At 42.0% G+C, this 26715-nt stretch overlaps 1 protein-coding gene across 4 annotated transcripts in view; it reads left to right on the top strand.

Moving 5' to 3' along the window:
* Nucleotides 1-26715, top strand: part of PDE4D (phosphodiesterase 4D) — a 1438018-nt gene that overhangs the window by 861247 nt on the left and 550056 nt on the right. The window contains exon 1 of one of the 4 annotated variants that reach the window (XM_029576686.1): nt 21431-22143. The exons of the other annotated variants lie outside the window; for them this stretch is intronic. Within the exon in view, the coding sequence (XP_029432546.1) occupies nt 22079-22143 (65 nt within the window). The 5' untranslated portion in view covers nt 21431-22078. Of the gene's footprint in view, nt 1-21430; nt 22144-26715 lie in introns of those variants that run through there. 4 annotated transcript variants of the gene reach the window in all.

Raw genomic sequence — 26715 nt, forward strand, 5'->3', positions numbered from 1 at the left:
AAGGAACAGTGTGCAAATCCAAGGCTCTCGTGCTAAACTTTCAAAAGGGAAACTTTGATAAAATGAGAAAAATTGTTAGAAAAAAACTGAAAGGAGCAGCTACAAAAGTAAAAAAATGTCCAAGAGGCGTGGTCATTGTTAAAAAATACCATTCTAGAAGCACAGTCCAGATGTATTCCACACATTAAGAAAGGTGGAAAGAAGGCAAAACGATTACCGACATGGTTAAAAGGGGAGGTGAAAGAAGCTATTCTAGCCAAAAGATCTTCATTCAAAAATTGGAAGAAGGATCCAACAGAAGAAAATAGGATAAAGCATAAACATTGGCAAGTTAAATGTAAGACATTGATAAGACAGGCTAAGAAAGAATTTGAAAAGAATTTGGCTGTAGAGGCAAAAACTCACAGTAAAAACTTTTTTAAATATATCCAAAGCAGAAAGCCTGTGAGGGAGTCAGTTGGACCGTTAGATGATCGAGGGGTTAAAGGGGCACTTAGAGAAGATAAGGCCATCGAGGAAAGATTAAATGATTTCTTTGCTTCGGTATTTACTGAAGAGTATGTTGGGGAGGTATCCGAAATGGAGAAGGTTTTCATGGGTAATGATTCAGATGGACTGAATCAAATCACGGTGAACCTAGAAGATGTGGTAGGCCTGATTGACAAACTGAAGAGTAGTAAATCACCTGGACCGGATGGTATACACGCCAGAGTTCTGAAGGAACTAAAAAATGAAATTTCAGACCTATTAGTAAAAATTTGTAACATATCATTAAAATCATCCATTGTACCTGAAGACTGGAGGATAGCAAATGTAACCCCAATATTTAAAAAGGGCTCCAGGGGCGATCCGGGAAACTACAGACCGGTTAGCCTGACTTCAGTGCCAGGAAAAATAGTGGAAAGTGTTCTAAACATCAAAATCACAGAACATATAGAAAGACATGGTTTAAAGGAACAAAGTCAGCATGGCTTTACCCAGGGCAAGTCTTGCCTCACAAATCTGCTTCACTTCTTTGAAGGAGTTAATAAACATGTGGATAAAGGTGAACCAGTAGATATAGTATACTTGGATTTTCAGAAGGCGTTTGACAAAGTTCCTCATGAGAGGCTTCTAGGAAAAGTAAAAAGTCATGGGATAGGTGGCGATGTCCTTTCGTGGATTGCAAACTGGCTAAAAGACAGGAAACAGAGAGTAGGATTAAATGGGCAATTTTCTCAGTGGAAGGGAGTGGACAGTGGGAGTGGCCTCAGGGATCTGTATTGGGACCCTTACTTTTCAATATATTTATAAATGATCTGGAAAGAAATACGACAAGTGAGATAATCAAATTTGCAGATGACACAAAATTGTTCAGAGTAGTTAAATCACAAGCAGATTGTGATAAATTGCAGGAAGACCTTGTGAGACTGGAAAATTGGGCATCCAAATGGCAGATGAAATTTAATGTGGATAAGTGCAAGGTGATGCATATAGGGAAAAATAACCCATGCTATAATTACACAATGTTGGGTTCCATATTAGGTGCTACAACCCAAGAAAGAGATCTAGGTGTCATAGTGGATAACACATTGAAATCGTCGGTACAGTGTGCTGCGGCAGTCAAAAAAGCAAACAATGTTGGGAATTATTAGAAAAGGAATGATGAATAAAACGGAAAATGTCATAATGCCTCTGTATCGCTCCATGGTGAGACCGCACCTTGAATACTGTGTACAATTCTGGTCGCCGCATCTCAAAAAAGATATAATTGCGATGGAGAAGGTACAGAGAAGGGCTACCAAAATGATAAGGGGAATGGAATAGCTCCCCTATGAGGAAAGACTAAAGAGGTTAGGACTTTTCAGCTTGGAGAAGAGACGGCTGAGGGGGGATATGATAGAGGTGTTTAAAATCATGAGAGGTCTAGAATGGGTAGATGTGAATCGGTTATTTACTCTTTCGGATAGTAGAAAGACTAGGGGCATTCCATGAAGTTAGCATGGGGCACATTTAAAACTAATCGGAGATAGTTCTTTTTTGCTCAACGCACAATTAAACTCTGGAATTTGTTGCCAGAGGATGTGGTTAGTGCAGTTAGTATAGCTGTGTTTAAAAAAGGATTGGATAAGTTCTTGGAGGAGAAGTCCATTACCTGCTATTAAGTTCACTTAGAGAATAGCCACTGCCATTAGCAATGGTAACATGGAATAGACTTAGTTTTTGGGTACTTGCCAGGTTCTAATGGCCTGGATTGGCCACTGTTGGAGACAGGATGCTGGGCTTGATGGACCCTTGGTCTGACCCAGTATGACATTTTCTTATGTTCTTATGTAGTTGCACTAGAAAAGGTACAGAGAAGAGCAATGCAAATGATAAAAGGGATGGAACGGCTTCCCTATGAGGAAAGGCTAAAGAGGTTAGGGCTGATCAGCTTGGAGAAGAGATGGCTGAGGGGGATATGATAGGGGTCTATAAAATCATGAGGACTAGAACAGATAATATGAAAACAATTGATGTACAGGGCCCTCCCACCCCCATCATCATTGCAACTCGGCAGGGCGGGAAAGGTCCGCAGTGTGCAATGGTTGATTATATCAAGGTGAAGTGGGGAGTGCAAGGCTGCAGTGGCCTCTGTAAAAAATGATGATGGAGTTGGAGGAAATTGGGCCACAGGGCCCTGTACTTCAATTATTTTTTAAGTTTCCCAGCCCTGCTTACCCGAATATCTTTTAAAGATATCCAGATAAATAACAAGTTATTCAGCCACACAAGACTGGATAACTTAAAAACCTAACCGATTATATTCAGACATAGCTAGTTAGGTTTTTAAGTTATCCGGCTACAAGTAGCCGGATAACTTTAAGCAGAATATTTAGCCGGACATTTATCCAGCTGAATATATGGAACAAGTTATCAGGCTATCTGTAGCTGGATAATTTTCTCAACTAACAGCCAACTGAATATTGGCCTCATGTGTATTTAGATTTTCAGAAGGTGTTGGACAAAGACCCCAATGAGAGACTCCTGAAAAAATGTAAAAGTCAAGAGACAGGAGGCAATGTACTATTGTGCATTACAAACTGGTAAAAGATAGGAAACAGAGATTAGGACTAAATTGTCAGTTTTCTCACGATGCATAGAGGAAGTACTAGTCGCAAGAATGTTGTGTAGCGCAGAGGCTGGCACATGAGGAGGAGCAGCAGAACGGGAGAAGCTGCAGGGGTGTGTGTTTGTGTGAATGGAAGCCTGCCTGGGATGTGTCTATGTGTCTGTGTCAGTAGAGAGAGGTAAACGGTGGAATGCCTCAGGAGTCTGTACAGGGACTAATGCTTTTAACGTTTTTATAAATGATCTGGAAAAAGTGTGGTGATCAAATTTGCAGATGAGACAAAATTATTCTGAGTTGTTAAATCACAAGTGGATTGTGATAAATTGCAGGAGGACCTTATGAGACTGGGCATTCAAATGGCAGATGAAATTTAATATGGACAAGTGCAAAGTGATGCACATAGAGAAAAGTAACCCACACTGTAGTTACACAATGTTAGGATCCATATTAAGAGTTAGCACCCAAGAATAGGATCTGGGCATCATCATGGACAATATTTTGAAATCCTTGGCTCAGTGTGCTGGGGCAGTCAAAAAAGCAAACAGAATGTTAGGAATTATTAGGAAAGGAATGTAGAATAAATAGAGAATGTCATAATGCCTCTATCACTCCCTGATGAGGCCACACTTAGAACACTGTGTGCAGTTTTGGTCTCTGTGTCTCAAAAAAGATTCTCTTAAAAAAAAATACAAATATTAGGGGATACTCCATAAAATTAGTAAGTAGCTCATTTAAAACAAATCAGAGAAAATTCTTTTTCAGTCAACACACAAGTAAGTTCTGGCATTCATTGCCAGAGGATATGATAAAGGTGGTTAATGCAGTCTGGTTTAGAAAAGGTTTGGACAAGTTCCTGGTGAGGTCCATAAACTGTTATTAACCAGATAGACATGGGAAAAGCCACTATTTATCCCTGGGTATTAGCAGCATGGGATCTATCTACTATCTGGGATCTTGCCAGATACTTGTGACCTGGATTGGCTAGTGTTGGAAATAGGATACTGGGCTTGATGAACCCTTGCTGTGACCCAGTATGGCAATTCTTATGTTCTTATGAATTCTGTGTGAGCTATTGGACCCGCAAAGGTATGTCGGATTAGGGCTTTTTATATATGGTGCTCAATTTGGGACACAATGCTGATCCAGTAGGGAGACTCTTGGAGGCAGGTTTACTTAGCTTTGCTTTGCTTAGTATGTTCTACAGGATTCTTGGTGATTCAGAATCCCTGTGGCTCCCACTGTAAGATCCTCTGGCCTTGAACACTCAGAGGTGCAGGTTCAATTTCTGCTGTCCCTGATAGATGGTATTTTGATGTCCTTCCAGATTGAGGACTTCAGTATTTTTTGGACCTGCATTCTGCACGAGAATCTGTGAGCTGATATATACCCTTTGTTGTCTGGGTGGACCTTCTAAGTACAGGTTCCTCTTTAGACTCTGCCTCTTCAGCAGACTTTCCAAAATCTCCTCCTTTGTCTCAGCTGATTGCTCTGCAGTCTTGTTTGGGCTCCCATCTACAGTGACATCCAGGTGTTGTGGAACTCTCCTCCATGGTTTGTATCAGCAGCAATATCTAATTTCTCTGTGGCTTCACCTCGATCCATGTTTGTGGTGATAATCTCAGATACTGTCTGCTCAGGGCCTGGTGGAATCATGAAGATTGATGAAGGTACCTCGTCAAAGTGCATTCTCTGGATTACTGTCACCTAGTCTGTTCCGGAGAGTAAGAATCTGTTTTCACCAGTCTCATTTGCTGTTTCCCTATAGTATGCCCTCTGTGGCTTGGTCTGCCATTTTGGAACATTTTCTATTTGGGGCATTGCACCTGCTTGTCCTCAGATGACACATGCAAGGTTTTCTGCTTTGCCATGTTTCATGTGGTGTAATCTCATTTGCTCTTTTTGGCAGCAGGTTCTGTAGATAGTTTGCAATCATCGGTGCCTCTCCCCAGAGCTTGTCAGGAAGGTTGGCATCTAGCAGCATGCTCCTTCCCATCAGCATGTGGCTCTTCTCCTCAGCTATATTGTTCTGATTAGGAGCATTAGGCACTGTGGTCTGATGCTTGATCCCTTGTCATTTGCGGTATGCTTGAATCATTCTGGCCGTGTACTCTCCTCCATCATTCATAAAAATGTTTGCAGGTTTATGGTGGAACTTATTTCTCATTACTGTCGTGTATACCTTGAGTTTCTCCAGTATTTTACTTTTGTGTCTCAGGAGGCAGGTCTTTGTGTATTTGGAGTAGTCATCAATTAAGGATCACTGTCTTCACTGGTCCATAATGATCACTGTGGATTAGCTCCAGTGGCTGACTTACTCTGCTGAGGCTTACCTCTGGTAGCAGTACGTGTGTCACTTTGTCTTTCAGACAGCATAAGCATGTCAGTGTCTCTGTGCATGGGGATTTCTTTAAATCCCCTGTCAACCATTTGTACAGCAAGTCATTTATTGCATCTGGGCATCTGTACAGCAGGCACCTATGCCATGTGTGCATGTGGTGCTAATGTGGGATTTAGGTAGTTGCTTTAGCTTCCTTATCTAAATTAATATTCTAAATTCTTCCTTTTATTTTTAAACAACAAAGAACTAGAGTTAAGTAGTACTATATATTATAGCTGAGTAAGAGGAAACTGGACATGACTTATAACACCCACCAAATAATATTATTTTGTGAAATTATGTTACAGTATTTTTATGGCACCTGTTTAAGAGTTAGAATTCCAGACACTTTGTACAACATATAGTTTTTGTGCCCTATTGTGAACTGTTGTGATGGCACCCACTTAACGACGGTATAGAAAAGATTTTAAATAAATAATAAATAAAATAAATAAATCTGTGGAGATAATATTTTTCAGGTTGTCCCCTGTAATTCCTCATGGCACTATGCTTGTTTTTTTCTTAATTATGTATGCATTCTTTTTTCATTCTTTATATAAAAATAATTTTTATACTGTATTATCACAAAAAGGTCAATGCAGTTTACAAGTTTCCCAGCATAGAAGTAGTTGCCTTGGTTCTCAATTTTTCCGGCATATTGTTCCACAGCATTGGACCGGATTCAGAGAAAGCACGATCCCTGACTTCACCCAGGTGTGTCAACTTAACAGATGGAACTTCTAAAAACTAAAAATTAAATTAAATTAAAATTTTAAAAAACCCTTTATTCTGTGACCAGAGAGATCGCCTTGCAGAAGAGAACAGTGAAGCCCTTGCTCATCTGGCATCTCACTGACAATAGTCTGCACTTCAAGTCTGACACATATAGCACATCTTTCAATGAATATTCTGTGTCTGCATCCAGTGATGGTGGCACATGTAAATTGTCCTTCCTCTTCCCCTTATTAAGTATGCATTTCCCGTCAACTAGGTATACTTTATTTTTCACACTATAATTGATTCCTGTGGAAAAATCTTTACTTCTCACGTCGCTGGTGCACCCACATCAATATACCAATTTCCAATATTACTTCCCTCAGGGAGTTTGACTGCTTGCATTTATTTCTGTTTCAATTGTCTGAACTAATGGCTGATTGCTATCAGATTTCCAGGCTGGGCAGTTCCTTGTCAAGTGACTCACCCCTCTGCAGGGATAACATATCTTGGGCTGTCACCACTCATCAGCTACACCCCCTTCTGTGTAGCTATGACTGCCTCTCCTGGGCTGTGCCTGCTCACAGGTTTTTACCCCCTGCTGTGTGAGGAGGTTTTGCCTTTCTCAGTTGCTTTTGTACATCAGCCCCCTCCCCTTGCAGCAAGGGAAATTTGAAAATCCTATGGGGCCGATGCAATACAGGGCACTCAGCCGAGCGCACTGTTTAACCCACTGTCGGACACAGGTTAAATAGGCGCTAATCCACCCCCTAATGCAATAGGGGGATTAGCGCCTATTTAACGCACGTCTGATGCAGATTGAATGAGCTAGCGCTCATCACATGCAAATTCATGTGAAAGAGCCTATTACTCATTCACTCTAAATGCAAAAAGATAAATGGGCGTCTCAGATACACATTTCACGCTCAGATATTAATGACTGCCGGCCATCTGCCAGTAATGAAAATGGCTGCCGATAAACTCAGCGGCCGTTTTCATTACTGGCAGACAGGCAGGTTATGAAAACCGAGGCTGAGTTTACCGGCATCGGTCTTCATAACTGGCAGTCGCAGCGGGTCGCGTTAGCAAGAAGGCGCTAAGGTCACACAAGAGACCCTAGCGCCTCCTTCCTATCGCGACCCCCTAATTTACATATTGCATGGCGCCCCCCTTGCGGGTGCCCCCCTTACAGGCTTCTCACTCCCATGCTGTGTCTCACACACATCCAGGTTTCTTACTCCTATGCTAGCTCTCGCCACATGCACAGGCTTCTCATTCCCGTAATCACTTTCTCTCTCTCACACACACACACACACATACCAGTCACATTTGCATACCAGTTCTGTCTCACAAACACACCAATCATCTCTTGACCAGTCTTTCTCTTACACATACACACACACCAGTCACCTTCCCGAACAGTCTCTCTCTCTCATGCACACACACACACACACACACACACAGGGTTCCCACTCCAATTTTCTATCTTACATATACAGGCTTCTCACTCCCATGCTGTGTCTCACACACACCCAGGTTTCTCACTCCTATGCTAGCTCTCTCCACATGCACAGGCTTCTCATTCCCACAATCACTTTCTCTCTCTCTCTCTCTCTCACACACACACACACACACACTCCAGTCATCTCCCTTACCAGTGGCTTCCATTGTCTCTCCTATATACACACATATCACCTCTCTGACCAGTTTCTCTCAATCATACACATGCTCTCCCTCACACACTTTACATAGATGATCTCAATCAAATGCTCTCATACACAGACTCTCAGTCACAGTTACACATGCACACTCTTAATCACACATACATTCTCTCACTTACAGACAGGCTGGCTGGCTATCTCTCTCTCTCATTTCCTGCCCCCCCCCCCCCCGAGCACAAATGGTAGTTGCAGCAGCCTCCTCCTCTAGCCCCCACAGGCCAAGAAAGAAGAATCCCATCAGCCACGGGAGGCTAAATCTGCTGTCTCCTGTGCCGATTTCTGGCTGTTTCTGATTTTGCTTCGGGCCCACACTACTGCTCGGAGCTGCCGCTGCCGCCGCTACCTTTTCATGCAGCATGGCTCTTTCTTCTTCCCGCGCACCCCACTGCACATCACTTCCTGTTCTGGGCCAGGGTGGGGGCAGGTGTGGGAAGAAGAAAAGGCCCAGCTGCAGTTGCCAGCCTCCACTAACACTGCTGCCGTTCCCATTCGGGCTTGAACATGCTGTTAGCCCGGGCGGCAACGGCAGCAGTGGAAGATAGCCTGCCTCTCGCTCGGTGAAGGAAGAGGGGGGGAAGAGCAGCGGGTGACCGATAGCACGCGACACACAGAAGCCTGTGTGTGCGTGTGTGTGTGCGCATATGAGAGAAAGACTGATTGGGAAGGTGACTGGTGTGTATGTAAGAGAAAGACTGGGAGATGATTGGTTTGTGAAAGACAAACTGGTCTTGGGGGTATAACTGGTATGTGTGTGTGTGAGAGACAGAGAAAATGGTTGTGGGCCCTAAGGAAGAGGACCATGAGTACAGAGCTTCAGCCACTACTGCTTCTGGTGTGTGCTACTGGCCTGCATGGAAGAGGGGTAGGAGAGCTGCTGAAGGGGGGTTAGTAAAGGTGGCTTTTTAAGTTTATTTTTCTTGATTGTCTGCCATTTTAATTACTGAATATGTGATGTGTCTGCTGTTTTGAAATATGTTATTGGTGTTTGGAGAATTTTAAATAATTTTTATGAGTTTTTAATTGTTAGATATTATTCTATTCAAAGTTGTTGTGAAACATTTATTCTGCTTCTTAGTATAGTTATACAATTATTTCTGTGTTGGGATCTATAGCTGCTTGGCTACTTCTGTTTTCCTAATAGGAGGTGTATTGGTGTTTAGGACCTGATTTAATATTTGTAGTGTTGCCTTTTCATAGGTAGGGTTGTTACTGTTTGAGTGCGGATTAGTTTATGTGCATGACTGCAGATCCTGGGAGTATGTTAGGTCGGTTCTGTGTATGTGACCAAGGTGAGGTATTTTACTGTATCAGTCTTATTTGTTGTATTTTCTCAAGAGGACATGCATTAGTGATAAATTGCTGTCTTTTCATAAGTAGGGCTATTGAGCCTGGTAGTTGGAGTTTGTGTTGCTGTTACTGAGATGACACTAGAACCAGAATATATTTTTTGTAAGGTGAGTTGTACGGGGGATGTCATCATTCTGTTTTACATCCATAATTGTGGGTCAGGGGGGTTCCTGTGGATGCAAACTGTACTTTTACATTTAGCCCTATGATGGTCATGTGTTCAGGGTGTCACGCATGTGAGAACCATCTGTCAGGTGTGTCCCGACAGAAAAAAGGTTGAGAACCACTGGTCTAAACTATAGTGCTTTTATGGGCTCATCATATTTGTCAAGCAAGCTACACAGTAATGCAAATCACAATATCATCTTTCAAATCTTATCCCATGTTTCCCACTGTCTCTGTATTTTTTAACACAGCATTAATATACTCAGTCATTTCCTGCAGTTTTAAACTTATAATATGTGAAGCAGAAACAGCTTGCTGTTTAATTTACACCTTCCATATAATCTTTTCAAACCGACCCACATCTGTCTAATGGTGGCACAATCACAGATACGTATTAATCGATTATCTGCAATAAGAAGACAAATACATTTTGTTTACTGAAGCAGACGTGTACTTTCTGGGTGGTGGTATGTGTAATTTTATAAACTGTGCTGCTACTGCTGTACAGTATATTAAATACAGGCATAACTTTAGGCACGCCTATTTATATACAAGTGCTGACTTATTTGCACTATTGAAAATTATCTTCCAAAGATGATAAAGGCTAATGGGGCAAAAATGGACCTTTGTAGAGGAAAATAATTAGGTGTATTTGCTTTCCAGTGAGTTTAGTGCTCAGGAAAATGTGCCAGACTGAAAGCACTTTAACCTGAAGTTATTCCCATTCCACAGCCTAAAGAGAGCACAGGCACAATGAAATGTTCTCTTGCTGCCCCTGACTTTGTGCATCATACTTGCTCTCCCTAAGGTTGAGAACTCACTCACCATTTCCTTTAAGAACATAATAAATTGCCATGCTGGGTCAGACCAAGGGTCCATCATCCTGTTTCCAACAGAGGCCAAACCAGGCCACAAGAACCTGGCAATTATCCAAACACTAAGAAGATCCTATGCTACTGATGCAATTAATAGCAGTGGCTATTCCCTAAGTCAACTTGATTAATAGCCATTAATGGACTTCTCCTCCAAGAACTTATCCAAACCTTTTTTGAACCCAGCTACACTAACTGCACTAACCACATCCTCTGGCAACAAATTCCAGAACTTTATTGTGCGTTGAGTGAAAAAGAATTTTCTCCGATTAGTCTTAAATGAGCTACTTGCTAACTTAATGGAATGCCCCCTAGTCTTTCTATTATTCGAAAGTGTAAATAACCGAGTCACATCTACTCATTCAAGACCTCTCATGATCTTAAAGACCTCTATCATATCCCCCCCTCAGCCGTCTCTTCTCCAAGCTGAACAGCCCTAACCTCTTCAGCCTTTCCTCATAGGGGAGCTGTTCCATCCCCTTTATCATTTTGGTTGCCCTTCTCTGTACCTTCTCCATCACAACTATATCTTTTTTGAGATGCGGCGACCAGAATTGTACACAGTATTCAAGGTGTGGTCTCACCATGGAGCGATATAGAGGCATTATGACATTTTCCATTTTATTAACCATTCCCTTCCTAATAATTCCTAACATTGTTTGCTTTTCTGACTGCTGCAGCACACTGAGCCAACGATTCATCTGCAGCACCCTGAGCCGCTTCATCTGTATATTTGCACTGAGCTGATGATTCATCTGCAGCACACTGAGCCGATTCATCTGTATATTTGCTTGCGCAACTCCTTTGAAAATTACCCCTATCTGAGCCAGATCTGAACCATTAGTCAGTTGCTTCTACCAACTCATTCAATCCCCAGAATATGGGTTCCCAAACTTGGATGTGAATTTAATTACATGCCTTTCCAAATCTAAGCTCAAGGTGAGTTACAAATTCAGGTACAGTTGGTAGATCCTTGTACCAGTGGGCGTACAAACTAAAGGCCTGACTTACTAAGACTTTTTTTCCATTCTGTGTCTATGGGGGAAAAATGCTCAGTAAATGACCCACTAAGTTTGTGACGTGACATGCCCAAGATCACATAGAGCATCAATGGACAAAGCAGAATTTGAACTCTGGCGATCTTGGTTCTCAGCCTACTGCTCTAATCATTGGGCTACTTCTTCTCTCCTTTCCTTGGGAGTCCACTGCCTTTTGAGTTTTTAATATATCCACAATGAAACTTCTCAAACTATATTTTCATCTATTTCAGATGCAGTACATGCAAATTTATTTTATGCATATTCATTGTGTATATCCAGCTGGCTGTAGGGGTCTCCGGGACAAGTTTGGGAACCACTGTCTTAGCAACAATGTATTTATACCCCCATTGCTTGATTGATAAGTAAATGGCCACACAAAAAGATAGCCTAGATTTTAAAAAATTAAACTAAATCTGATTTTAAATTATGCATTTTGGACATGATTTTCAAAAGGTCATTTTCTCCTATTATTTTTATAACAAAAGTGTTTTTAAGTTTCACTGCAGTCCTCATTTAACGTGACTAATCAATATCTTGCTTAGAAGCCATTTTCAAATTGGTTTAAACTACAAAATTAACCATTTTCATTTTGCATGAAATGCCCTTAAAACTGGTTTCAGACCAGATTCAAATACATTATACAAAATGAAATGAGGACTGTCCTGAGTTTACTGTGAGTTTTCACTTTAAAGTGGATGCTGTGTTACTTGAGAAAGCTACTTCTCTTTCTAAGCTGTACTGCATCTTGTTTCTCAGTTAAATGTCACTGTGGTGTTACAGTCATGGAAAATGCTGTATTATAACAGTTGTTCTAGTTAGAATGAATCACTGGCATTTCAGCTGCTAATTTAAAATATTTTCTGATAGAGATTTTTTTCTGTAGCTCAGTATTGCAGCCTTATACATAGATTACTGTGGCCAGTTCTGCATTCAGAATGGGGCAGTTCACCAACAGTGATTGCAGTGGTGACAGCCAGTGAGGAGAAACAGAAGGTGTGATTAAGGCGGCCTTATTCAGAAGCTAAGGCCTGGGCATGCTACTTAGGGAGAGATGGGGAACCCCGTAGCTGCAGATGCGGATGAAGACGGATACTGTATGTTGTCGGCTAGAATACACTTGACTGCCACTTAGCATCAAGAGCTAACATTTACATGCTAGGTGGAATACCTAACAGTGATGGGCCCAATATTCAAAGCATGTTCAGTGCCTTTTAGCAGAGGCTGCTGAATATGCACCTATGTTCAGTGGCCACTGCTTAGCCTTTTATAGCTAGAAGTTACACGTACAAAAAGTAGGCGTGCATTAGGTGGATCGGGGAGGAGCGAGTTAGCTATATAACTTATACAGCTAACTATTGATATTCGGATATAGCTGCATAAGTTTACATCTAAGTTTAGATGCTCCATAGAGCAGTTTAGAGCAGGTCTAAACTTAGCTAGGTAGACTTGTAAGTGCTTACATATACATGTATATTCAGTGGCTCGGCCGTGCCACTGAATATAGATCATAACTTATCCGGATTAGTCATATCTGGCTATTAATTAAATGGCCAGCTTTCTATTTTGGGCTCAGAGTATTTAAGCTATGTTGGTTTTTTTTCACTTCCTTATTGAATATTTAATGAGGTGCATATAAATTATATTAAGGAAGGGGCCAGTAGGCTTGTGAAAATTTATTTCTTTATTTGTAGATATTTGATATTCCGACTTTTACCAAGAATGGATTCAAGATGAATTATAATTAAAACCAGACAAATAGAGATAATTTACAGTGGTGGTCAAATTTAAAGCTGGAAAAGCATAGAAAATCTGGGATATATATATAACTTCAAGTCCTTAATTGGAAGATCAAAGAGATAGAACAGGGGCAATGGGGTCTCTGCAGGGAAGGCCTGGCTGAAAACATGCCTTCAAATAAGGTAGCAAGGTTCAAGACGTAGGGGTTTCTGTGCTGTTTGCATGGCAGTAACATTTTTTTGTGATCTATAAGAAAACATCTGGATATTTCTGTTTGAAAAGAGTTTGATGTGTGACTCTGTTTTCTGGTGCCAAAGAAAACAATCAGTACTGTATTGTTACCTAAAAATATTGAGACACTCTTTCTTTATTCTTCTCTCTCTTGCTTTTGAATATGATTCTTCTTGCAAATCCAAGGCTCTCGTGCTAAACTTTCAAAAGGGAAACTTTGATAAAATGAGAAAAATTGTTAGAAAAAAACTGAAAGGAGCAGCTACAAAAGTAAAAAATGTCCAAGAGGCGTGGTCATTGTTAAAAAATACCATTCTAGAAGCACAGTCCAGATGTATTCCACACATTAAGAAAGGTGGAAAGAAGGCAAAACGATTACCGGCATAGTTAAAAGGGGAGGTGAAAGAAGCTATTTTAGCCAAAAGATCTTCATTCAAAAATTGGAAGAAGGATCCAACAGAAGAAAATAGGATAAAGCATAAACATTGGCAAGTTAAATGTAAGACATTGATAAGACAGGCTAAGAGAGAATTTGAAAAGAAGTTGGCTGTAGAGGCAAAAACTCACAGTAAAAACTTTTTAAAATATATCCGAAGCAGAAAGCCTGTGAGGGAGTCAGTTGGACCGTTAGATGATCGAGGGGTTAAAGGGGCACTTAGAGAAGATAAGGCCATCGCGGAAAGATTAAATGATTTCTTTGCTTCGGTGTTTACTGAAGAGGATGTTGGGGAGGTACCCGTAATGGAGAAGGTTTTCATGGGTAATGATTCAGATGGACTGAATCAAATCACGGTGAACCTAGAAGATGTGGTAGGCCTGATTGACAAACTGAAGAGTAGTAAATCACCTGGACCGGATGGTATACACCCCAGAGTTCTGAAGGAACTAAAAAATGAAATTTCAGACCTATTAGTAAAAATTTGTAACTTATCATTAAAATCATCCATTGTACCTGAAGATTGGAGGATAGCAAATGTAACCCCAATATTTAAAAAGGGCTCCAGGGGCGATCCGGGAAACTACAGACCGGTTAGCCTGACTTCAGTGCCAGGAAAAATAGTGGAAAGTGTTCTAAACATCAAAATCACAGAACATATAAAAAGACATGGTTTAATGGAACAAAGTCAGCATGGCTTTACCCAGGGCAAGTCTTGCCTCACAAATCTGCTTCACTTTTTTGAAGGAGTTAATAAACATGTGGATAAAGGTGAACCGGTAGATATAGTATACTTGGATTTTCAGAAGGCGTTTGACAAAGTTCCTCATGAGAGGCTTCTAGGAAAAGTAAAAAGTCATGGGATAGGTGGCGATGTCCTTTCGTGGATTGGAAACTGGCTAAAAGACAGGAAACAGAGAGTAGGATTAAATGGGCAATTTTCTCAGTGGAAGGGAGTGGACAGTGGAGTGCCTCAGGGATCTGTATTGGGACCCTTACTGTTCAATATATTTATAAACGATCTGGAAAGAAATACGACGAGTGAGATAATCAAATTTGCAGATGACACAAAATTGTGCAGAGTAGTTAAATCACAAGCAGATTGTGATAAATTGCAGGAAGACCTTGTGAGACTGGAAAATTGGGCATCCAAATGGCAGATGAAATTTAATGTGGATAAGTGCAAGGTGATGCATATAGGGAAAAATAACCCATGCTATAATTACACAATGTTGGGTTCCATATTAGGTGCTACAACCCAAGAAAGAGATCTAGGTGTCATAGTGGATAACACTTTGAAATCGTCGGTTCAGTGTGCTGCGGCAGTCAAAAAAGCTCCATGGTGAGACCGCACCTTGAATACTGTGTACAATTCTGGTCGCCGCATCTCAAAAAAGATATAATTGCGATGGAGAAGGTACAGAGAAGGGCTACCAAAATGATAAGGGGAATGGAACAACTCCCCTATGAGGAAAGACTAAAGAGGTTAGGACTTTTCAGCTTGGAGAAGAGACGACTGAGGGGGGATATGATAGAGGTGTTCAAAATCATGAGAGGTCTAGAACGGGTAGATGTGAATCGGTTATTTACTCTTTCGGATAGTAGAAGGACTAGGGGACACTCCATGAAGTTAGCATGGGGCATATTTAAAACTAATCGGAGAAAGTTCTTTTTTACTCAACGCACAATTAAACTCTGGAATTTGTTGCCAGAGAATGGGGTTCGTGCAGTTAGTATAGCTGTGTTTAAAAAAGGATTGGATAAGTTCTTGGAGGAGAAGTCCATTACCTGCTATTAAGTTCACTTAGAGAATAGCCACTGCCATTAGCAATGGTTACATGGAATAGACTTAGTTTTTGGGTACTTGCCAGGTTCTTATGGCCTGGATTGGCCACTGTTGGAAACAGGATGCTGGGCTTGATGGACCCTTGGTCTGACCCAGTATGGCATTTTCTTATGTTCTTATGTTCTTATGTTCATTTCATTTTTGAATAAGAGGTGCACACATGAACGGTAACTTCAAAACAAGCACGCACGTTCCCATGTACGCATGAATTTTACCGAATATGCCTGTTTGTGCCTACGAGTGCTCCTAATTTTAAGCATTTAGGAAAGGAAACGTTATTCAAGTATTTTCCTTAGCATTTGTTTCCTTTTGTACGCTTATGTCAGCACATTTTATAACATGTGCGTATGCAGGAAATTACCAGTTTTACCAATAAATCCAATAGTTTGCCCAGTCTTATCTCTAGGTCAGAGCTTTCCAAACTTTTCATGTTGATGACACACTTTTTAGACAAACATAATTTCACGACCCAGTAATTCAGTCTACTAGCAAACCAGAGGTTAAAGGTTAAACGAACGAAATGTATTTCGACAATTTATGTATGTTTCCTTAAATATATACATAATAAAATGTTTCACGACACAACCTATCTTGTGAAAACCTTTCATTTATATTAAAAATATATAATATTCCAAGATTAATGTTATTGTTATAATTTATGAGTAACAATAATAAAACAAAGTTATTGTGTTATTCAATTTACCTCTTTAATGAGATATATGAGCTTGATGGGATGAACACAGCTTTTGAATATTTGGTGTTAATAAAAAAGTCCAAAGGGTATTCTGCGTAATTTTAAAAAGCTAGCCAGTTTCACACTATAAAATTATTTGATAGCCTCATTCAACTAATTCTATGTGGCTATGAGAGTGAAGTCTGGAATTTATAGGAAGGGACAGAATGTCAATATAAATCCTGCACCTCCAGTTCTGTAACTCTGTGCATCCACTGAAATTCCCCCAAACAATGGAGCTTGGATGTTTCCCTTACAGCTCATCATACTAAAAGATATTTTCAAATTCTGGTCACCTTACAGTAATAGCAGCACAAACATCTTCCACTGCCAGGCATATTCTGAATTAACACAAAACCCTGCAAAAAAGACACTCAAAATCTATACTGCAATCCCATTGTAACATAACAGTAATAACACCAAGGACTCAAACAACAATAACCCTACCTGTGAAAAAGCAAGGGTAAATATTACACTGGGTCCTAGAATACCAATACACCACCTACTGAGGAAACAAAACAAACCAGATTGCTATAGATCCCTATACAGACACTACATGCTAGCAGAATCTCTCATCATGGTCACACACACAGAGCAGAAACAGACCCTCACCAAATACAGAATACAAAATAAAGGAGCACAAATTAGACAAAAACTGAAATGGAAACCCTGAGAAGCCAGACTCTGTGTATTAACAATGGAAAAACAGCACCACCATGCCTCACAAAGCAAATAAAATCAAGAAACATAAAGCATCAGTTATAATAGTAAAACCATACTAATAAAAGAATATTTTAAAACTACTGATAAATAGAATTTCTATTAATTAAAATCATATACATTTTTTACAAACACCAATAAAATATTTCAAAACAGCACATATATCAAATAACACCCAATAATTAAAACTAATAAGGATTTTAAAAAGCCCCTGATGTCCATACTTGGGAGCTCTTGATTTCCAGTCACCCTGATATTGTCAAGGATTAGGTTATCCTACCTCTCTCACACATACTCGCATGTCCATGCTCTCTCACACATACACTGTCACATACATACACATTCATGCTCTTATACCCACCATAACCTCTCGCTCTCACAGACACTGACACACTCTCAGGCTCTAAGATACTCTCTCCTCATCCACACACACCCCCCACACAAACTCTTACTCCCCTGGATTTTCTCATACACACTCATGCTCTCACTCTCTTTGGCTGTCTCACATACACACAAACACACACACCCAGGCAAGCTCCCATTCATTTTCACACCACTCCCTCACCATCCCCCAGGCATGCACACATTCATTCTCACACACACATACACCACACACAGGCAGGCACCTGTTCTCTCAATTACAAACCCCAGGAAGACACCCATACATTTTCATACACAGACACACCCTCAGGCAGGCACATACACCCCCAGGCAGCCTCCCATTCATACACATGCACACACTAAAGACAGACCCCCTCTCTTTCTTTTGCCAGCAACCTCGGAGCCTCTCTCATTCCTCTGCTGCCACTGTCACTGATGCCGCATGGCTATTGGGGAGGCACTGATTGCTGCTACTGGCACTGAAGCCCATTCTGCTGCCTTCTCTGTGCAAGCCCCGTGAGTTTCCACTTCCTTCATGTTTATCTCGTACATTGTGAGATCCGCATAGAGAAAGTGCTACTCTTGCACATTACCAAAGATTACATGTGCCAATCAGTAAAAAGTAGGTTTTTTTTTTTTTTTTACCTTTGCTGTCTGATCTTAGTTTTCTAATCGGTTGGTCACAGGCTTTTTTGTTCCACCTTCCCTTTCTTATTTTTTTTTACCAATTCCTTTCATATTGTCTTTTTTTCTATTTCTTTTCTCTCCATCTATCTTCTTCCCTCAAACACACAGTCAGGTTCTCATTCTCACATGCTTTCTCTCTCTCTCACACACACACACACACACTCTCACATGCTCTCTCATACAATCATTCATACACAGTCTCTTTCTTGCACATGCTGTCTGACTCTCACACACCTAGGCTCTCTCTCACTCCCTCATGCTGTCTTGCTCAAGCACAGGCTCTCACTGTCACATGCTCTCTCTCACACACACAGGCTCTCACATGCTGTCTCTCAACTCACTCTCACACACAGACACGCAATCTCTCAACTCATCTCATACACGAACACAATCTCTCAACTCATCTCATACACGCACTCTATGGGCCCTCAGCCTCTCTCTTACCTCTGGGCCTCCTCTTCACGGGTCGCTGCAGGATGGGCTCTGCAGCGGCCCTGATCTTCTCTGGCCGTGATGTGGGATCCGCAGCGACCGTGCTATCGGGTTTCCTCCTCTTCTCGGGCCGCCGCGACGTGGGATCCGCAGCAGCCCTGCTATCGGGTTTCCTCCTCTTCTCGGGCCGCCGCGACGTGGGATCCGCAGCGGCCCTGCTATCGGGTTTCCTCTTCTTCTCAGGCCGCCACGATGTGGGATATGCGGCGGCCCATTAACGCTGCTCTTCTTCTGTACGCAGCAGATGCTCCTCCTCCTTCCTGTCCTCGCGGCTCCAGCAACGTTTTTCTTCCGGGGCTGCGCAGGCAGAAAGGAGGAGTGGTGAACGTGACCCTTTTCTTCGGGCCGTGGTGAGGTAAGCTCCACCACAGCCCCGCCGATCTTCCTGCTGTAGTTCCCTGCTTCCGCCGGCCCTGCGGACCAGGCGACACACTAATGTGTCGCGACACACACTTTGGAAAGCTCTGCTCTAGGACATCTAGATCTCTTGGCTTATTCAGCCTGCACTCCCTCCAGTTTACCCTGACCTTTCACCCAGTCAGTATTTGGCTACAAAGAGTTTTATTTTGATTTACGTCTGATAAAGAGCAGGTCACAGCTGTACGAGTGCTGCTTTCGCAGGTTATAAAATCGCAATTTATGCATGTAAATGTTGGCGCCAGCCCAGAATGTCCCTGACTTGCCCATAATCCACCCCTTTTTTACACAAGCAACTTTATTCGCTCACCATTACTTTTGTGTGCTATGTGCGAGGTGTATAAAATAGCTCTAGCGTGAATAAGTGCTATATGCACATGTATCTGCTATTTTGTGTGCACGTATCTCTTTTTAAAGTCATCTTTAAATCATATCCCATATGTTCTTGTTTTCAAATGCCTCTTGTGATGTCAGTCTTGCTTGGTAATCTTCATTATTCAAAAATGTTTGAGCTTAAGGGCCTGTTTGCAGTGCCATTTACTTGTACAAAACTTGGTTTCATTTGCATGAATGCCTGTAATAAAATAGTCTGAGGGTCGGTGTGCATAAATGTTAGGGTTGTGAATCGTTTTTCTGACGATTGAAAATATCATACGATATTTTCAAAGTCGTCAGAAATCGGGGGCTCCTCGAAACTGATAGGAAAACCCGACGAAATTGTTCGTGGAGTTCTCTTATCATTTTGAGGGAGGGCGGGAAAAATGGCACACAAAAACAACCCCTAAACCCACCCCGACCCTTTAAAACACATTCTTTAGCTTCCCCCACCCTCCCGACTCCCCCCAAAACTTTTTAAAAGTACCTGGTGGTCCAGTGGGGGTCCTGGGAGCGATCTTCCGCTCTTGGGCCGTCGGCTGCCACTAATCAAAATGGCGCTGATGGCCCTTTGCCCTTACCATGTGACAGGGTATCCGTGCCATCGCTCCCGGGACCCCCACTGGACCACTAGGTACTTTTAAAACGTTTTTTTTTGGGGGGGGGGGGGGGTGTCAGGAGGGTGGAGGAAGCTAAAGAATGTGTTTTAAAGGGTTGGGGTGGGTTTTTTGTTTATCGGCTCGGGCACAGCCGATTAAAAAAAAAAAAAAAAAACGATCAGACCCCATGAAAAAAAATTCACGATTGTCCACGAACCGATTCCGATTCACATATCTAATAAACGTGTACCTGGGATAACCCAATTTTGCGCATACTGCTATCTGTACTGGCAGGTAACGGATTAGGAGTCTTATGCACATATTTTTATTTCCAAAACTGTGTATGCAAGTTAACCCACACAGTTTATGCCCTGTGAAAAGCAGGTGTAACTTTGTGGGGAGGGCACATACCTGAGCATTTTCAAAGCAAACTTGTGCACAACTTCCCTACCCCCCCCCCCCATCCCATCTAAACTCCCTCCCTCCTTCCCTCTCCTCCCCTCCCCCTAAACCCTACCTGCTTTTTGTTTTTTTTCTCAGCTCCCTAGCTGAAGTAAGTCGTGTGGGCTGGGCAGCTCCTGGCGCCCAAGTCTTTGGGATAACCAACAATGGCACTGTCCCGGTCCGCCCCTTCGAAGAGCCCCGGCACTTAGTCGCATACCGGCCTTTACGCACGTGGCTGGGCCTCTTCGAAAATTCGCTCGGCGCGTGCAAGGCCCAGCCACGCACGTAGAGGCTGGAATTTGCATGTGTAGGGCTTTTAAAATCCTGTGTTGGTTAGTTTACGGAAGCTGCTGGTGCTGTGAATAGAGAGAACAGCAGGTCCACCACAGGGACAGTCTCTACCCTTGTGTTTCTTCAACATCCAGTCACTGCTAGCTGTGTCCCATGCTGGAGGAAGACTACTGAAGCTAGGAGAGGGACCACTGGTGACTTCTACCGGGCAGTGCTGCCATAGTAGGACAAAGGATCATCTCCTGCTGGAAAGCAGTGGTCGTTTGGGAAGGAGGGAGAGAAAAGTTAGGGAGGTTGCCTTATTTGTACCCTCAGGGACAGCCCCTCCCCCAAACTGAAAAATCTTGCATTCATAGGAACCAGCTTTTGAAAATGATGAGGGATGCAAAACTCAATAGAAACTACTTCCTCCCTCCATCCAATGAATCGACAGGCTGGCACCTCTGCTTGTACCACAACAGCCGCTGACCTAAATCCTTAAGAGCTCTTCAGCCATTCAGTCATTTCCCCCTCCAGCACTGGCTACAATGAGTTTGTGTCTTCAGATTAGTACCTGGATTAGTGGGAAAGCAATTTGTAGAGCCGCTGACCTTTAGGGCAGGTAACTGTGAGGCTTCCTTCCCTCCCTTACTACAGGCAAAACTCTTTTACGAGGTTTCTCCTGAACTTGTGGGCGGAGAGCTTGTTGACTAAACTGAGGCAATGGTAGCAGTAACTTTCAGATCGCTAGCAGTTTTCGCTTACCCGCCCTCACGGTGTGAACTGGCGTCCAAGTGACGTCAAACCGTGCCCTGGGCAGGCTCGGGGCAGCCACGCTTCGGTGCGCTTTTTCTTTTCTTTTTGCAAAATCGGAGACAGAAGCCGTTTTCGGAGCCGTGTGAGCCCTGCGCTCACCACTTAAAACGCAGCCGCTGCTCCCGCTCTTTGGAGGTGACCTTAATCCAGGGGCCGCTCCGGAGCTGCTATCCCGCACGTGCATTTTGTTCCCCTGCCCACCGGCAGGCAGGTTTCAGAGCGGGAATGGTGACCTTAAACCTCCCCGTGCAGACCGCAAGAAAAAAGGTCTTCCGGCTCCTTCCGCTCCCATGTGACCTGGATGGCGAGGGAACAGATTCGTCCGTACGATTCTTCGCTTGGCAGTACCGAGGCAGCCGAGAGAAAGTGCCACGGCTCCTAGCCCTGTGAGTGAGGAAGGAGCTACGCTGGAAGTTTCTAATCAGCTGGGATTTTGTTATACACAGAAGCGTTGCTTGGATTTAAGGGAACCCCCCCCCTTTTTTTTTTTTGCCATGAAATTCAGAGAAGCTATTCCAGAGCACAGTTGAAGTTTCACTGGCAAAATTTCTTAAGGATTTTTCCAAAATGAGTATCGTTATGAAGCCAAGATCCAGATCTACCAGCTCCTTAAGGACTACAGATGGGCTTGGGTAAGGTATATTATTTTTTTTTTCAATTTTTGGGATTACCCTTGAAAACTCAAGTTTTATTCCCTGCCGTTTTTACAGAGGCAGCGGATTTGAAAGTGAACGGCAGAAGAAAGTCTGTTTGCGTTTGCACCTTAGTGCTGAGTATCACTGAAGTAAGTAAAAGCACATTCTGTGCTTTAAAAGATTCAGCAATAGGTCCCCTCCCCCATGCTGCTGTGATGAAATTTAGTACTGTAAGTTCTGGCATCAGACTGGTTTGAACTTTTTTTTTTTTTCTTTCAAAGGATACTTGCAGACTTCTGGGCATATTTATAAGAAATCTTGTCAGCTGCCCTTGTCTTCCCTGTATATTTCTGCAGATCTGCCTTGCAGGAAATAGCATAGCAGAATGCTGATAGGATGGGGAAAGGTGCATGACAGCATACAAGTACAGATTTGGTACGGGTTAACTGGTCTTGCATTCGGGAATTAGACATCACAGTATGTGTTCACTGGGAATTTTTTACAAGCCATGATAGTATGGCTCTCTCTCTTTGGCTAATTATTCCTTAGAACGTTTAGAAACTGAATGGTGCTGGGCAGCTTGGGTTCCTGGCAATGTGCAGGGCTAATGTAGCTTGATGGACAAGAGCATCGAGCCCATAGGGATGTGTTCAACTTCTAAAGGTTTATGTTTGGGCGAGAGCCACTGCTGAACTTCCCTAGTAGTCCAATAGTGGTGTTACCCCCCCCCCCCCTGTGAATGGCGATGACAGCCTTCCCAAACTCATGTCTCTCTTCTACCTTACAACAGAGAACAAACCATCACTTAGCAGAGGCTCAAGAACTGCAGGTCCCTATCTAAATGAAGCCCTGTAGGTTAGAGTGCCTTGCCATTGTTTGCATCTCTTGACACGCTACCTAGTGTTGGCAGGGCCGCGCTCTCCGACGGCAATTAGGCGCCACAATGACCAGGATTGTTCATTCTGTTGTGTTATGATAAATAATAGCATCAAAACTTCACATTAAGATGGTGGTGGGGCTGACGTCCAACCTTTGTTTCTCCAAGAGAAATAAGGAGGGACAGTGAGTAACTCTCAAAGGGAAAAGAGCAAGACTCTGCTAATTACTTTGTGACCTTTAATGCTGCCATTCACTGCAGCTTGTCATCCTCTGATTGTGCTGTAGCTGCTGGTGATGAGTTCAGCTTCTGGCATGGCTAGCATGGGATTTCACATTGTGCTCTGCAGGGCTTGAATCAACCTAATAAGAAATGGGTTGTTGTCTAGAAATGAGGAGTCATAATAGGAGAGGAAATAGGGGTCATGTTCTTGAACAATGTGTTAGCCTAATTCTGCACCGGACCTTGCGATTTCCATTCATTAATATATATACAGTTCATGACAACTGTTTGCCATTCTCATGCTGGGCTATTTTTTGTTGTTGTTGTTTACCTTTATTGCTGTGCATTCAGGAGGACTAGCACGGCAGCCACACTGCTTTACCGAGGGTTGTTATTTTAGCAGGGATACTATTGGTGATGTAGTAAATCTCTGTGAGCTTTGCAAGTGTCATAAGGGTTATCTGAGAGTAAGAATATGAAACTAAGAAAGCAACAATTGGAAAGTTTCCTGTTTTTATCGTGTGTGTGTGTATACATCACAAAGGAAAAAGAATATAATATAAGAATGCAAAACCCAACAATGAAATAATCAAGCATTCATGGTATATACAATTCCACATTCTAAACATTCAGGCGTGCCCTGCTCCCCCCCCCCCCCCCAACTGATCATTTATTCCAAGAGTGGCCATATCCAGTTCTCTGGTTTTCAGTATATTCACAATGAATATGCAGGAGATAGATTTGCATGCTTTGCCTCCAGTGTGTGCAGATATATCTCTTGCATATTCATTGTGGATATCCTGATGACCAGGCTTGATTGTGGCTCATGAGGACCGGAGTTGCCCCCCCCCCCCCCCCTCCATGTAATCGTTCAGTCCATGTTGGCTGTGGTGGTGGGAACCCTTAAGAATGTTGCATGACAAGTCCATCCTTACGACTGGGTCGATATCTGCCAGTTGGTTGCTGCACAGAGCAGTAAGGCATTCCAAAACCAATATTTCTGCAAAAATAATGCTTTAGTCTTTTTTTTTGCACAGGCTCTGGCCCTTAAAAGAATTCACACCTACAAAACAAGAGCCTAACTTACCTAAGGGAGGGCATCTTATCAGGGCTGGGCTTACACAGCTCCCACGCAGGCCCAAGGTGGCTCAAATGTCCTCAGTCTCACACAGTAATTCAGAGCTCGGAGGCACAGCCCATTTGTAGGGGCAGCATTCTATTTGCCTTTCCCAGAGCTCCTCCAGTGAGTTAGGCTACTGAAAACTCTCACTGTCCAGCAAGCAAACAAGGAAAAGAAAGCTGCTCACTTAATAGTGCCTTATTTGATCCCAGATGGGCCCAGCAATTGATAATGCATTTCCTAAGTACAAGACTGCTTCTAAGGCCAAGTCCATAAGCAAAACACATCAGTACTGCCTGAATTTTCAAGAAGGCTCAGCGAATAACTGCACGGAGCGGCAATTGCTAACCTTAAGAGAAACATGGGGTAACCTGGGTGGCAGATACTACCATAAAACGATTGCTGGGCAGACTGGATGGACCATTTGGACTTTTTCTGCCGTCATTACTATGTTATTATGTTGCCCATTTCTAGAGATCAGGCAGATTTTTAAACTTGCCCTATCCTTTTCCAATGTGCTGAAAGTGGTGGTCCATGCTGATGGTCTAAAACATATTATTTGCTCAGAATAGAGGGTTCTACAAAGTATGCATCACATAATGAGAAGATAAATATTATAAAAAAAAATATGGCTTTATAATTATATATTTTTTAAATTCACATACTATACAGATAACCTATCAGAGCTCCAGAAAATAAAGGGGATCTTCTTTACAGGTTTTTCATTGAAACAAAAAAAGTGCAGCATTACTGAGAGCCATTTACCTGTTTATATATGGGTCTTTCACACCATCAAATGCAATGTAAATGGTAACACCTCAAAGTACTTAAAAGATGGGGGTGGTGATTTAAAAAAAATAAAATTAAACTGATTCATTCCCCTAATCCTGGCCACCTCCAGCAGTGTTGGGAAACAAATGATTCTGTTAGCAATTTTATAAAGCATAAATTAATCCTGACACTATATGTCCTGTCTAGTCCAGTGCACATTATTTTTAAGGGGAGAGTGACGGCACAAATATATCTTGAAAATCTCAAACTGTAAAAAGAGTTTGTGGTCAAAACTCTCACTCCTTTAAAATAAGAGGGCAGGGGAACAAATAAATAAAAATTTTATAAGAGACTTCACAATATAATGTAAATAATTTAATCCTAACTTCTCAGTTTTCTTATTCTAATTCTCTCCCCAGTTATAAGACCCTTGTTGTAATGTAACTTTTGATCTCTTTGCACTTGTTTATGTTCCGTTTTTTGTTCACACCCCCTCGTTGTATGTAAACCGGCATGATGTGGTTTCTAATCACAATGCCGGTATAGAAAAACTCTAAATGAATGAATAAATAAAATAAATAAAATAAATAATGAAATAAAAATCAAATTAGTGATCTCAAGCTGGGCATGCCAATTTGATTATGCAGATAATAAAAACAGTTCCAATTAATCTGGATGACCCACTCAAACTGTAGGGGTGTTGGTTACACATTGCTGATGAGGGCACAGCAGCAGTCCTGCAGAGCCAGAAAGTACTGTGGTCTCCTCATTTACTTGGTGGTTTTCAGATTTGGGAGGTTTGGACCTCTGTTTGCCTATAGAGCACTGGCCATGGGTACTAGTATACCATCTTTCCAAACCCTGTAGCTACCTCAGCAAAGCACACTAGATCCCACTCTGCATGTTACCTCCATAGTGGTAAATAAAAAAAAAAGTCTCCCAAAAAGATTTTTTTCTTTCTTTTTTTTTTTTTTATCCATTCACATAGGCAAAAACCCCCTCCTTCATGCTAATTCTATTTCCTAAAACAAAACAAAAAAAACAACCTGCAGTTTTCCTGATATTTGAAAACTTGCAGCTCGCTTATTTTTATATTTTTAGTTTGGCTGGTATTTTTATTTGCTATTGAAAATGTAAGTTAGAGACGTTCACCGTGTCAGAGAACATTTGACCCATTTCTTTTTAGTTTTCTTTATCGTATGGACTGGTAGGTTTACTAAGCAAGGGCAGCTCCATCAAATGTTAAAAAATATATCATGGCTCAGTAAACTCCATTCTGGATAATTTATACAATTTTCAAGAAAAAGAAACCTAGTTTTAAAAAAAATAAATCCCAAACTGATTTTGTGTCTAAATTGTGGTGTTATTCTGTCTGCCAAAACCTGAACTTTGAATCATTGGCGGCATTTTTGGGGGGAGGGGGCGTAAATTTCACACACAACCGTGCAAAGTCTACAGGTCTGTTTTACATGCAGACTTTACACTGATTTTCAAAGTGACAGTATGCATGAACTTTCCTAGTAAAAGTACCTGCATTCATGCAGAGAAGATACTTTGCAAAGGGACTACTGCAGTTAGA

Source organism: Rhinatrema bivittatum, chromosome 1, assembly GCF_901001135.1.
Source record: "Rhinatrema bivittatum chromosome 1, aRhiBiv1.1, whole genome shotgun sequence".
Taxonomy (NCBI): Eukaryota; Metazoa; Chordata; class Amphibia; order Gymnophiona; family Rhinatrematidae; genus Rhinatrema; species Rhinatrema bivittatum.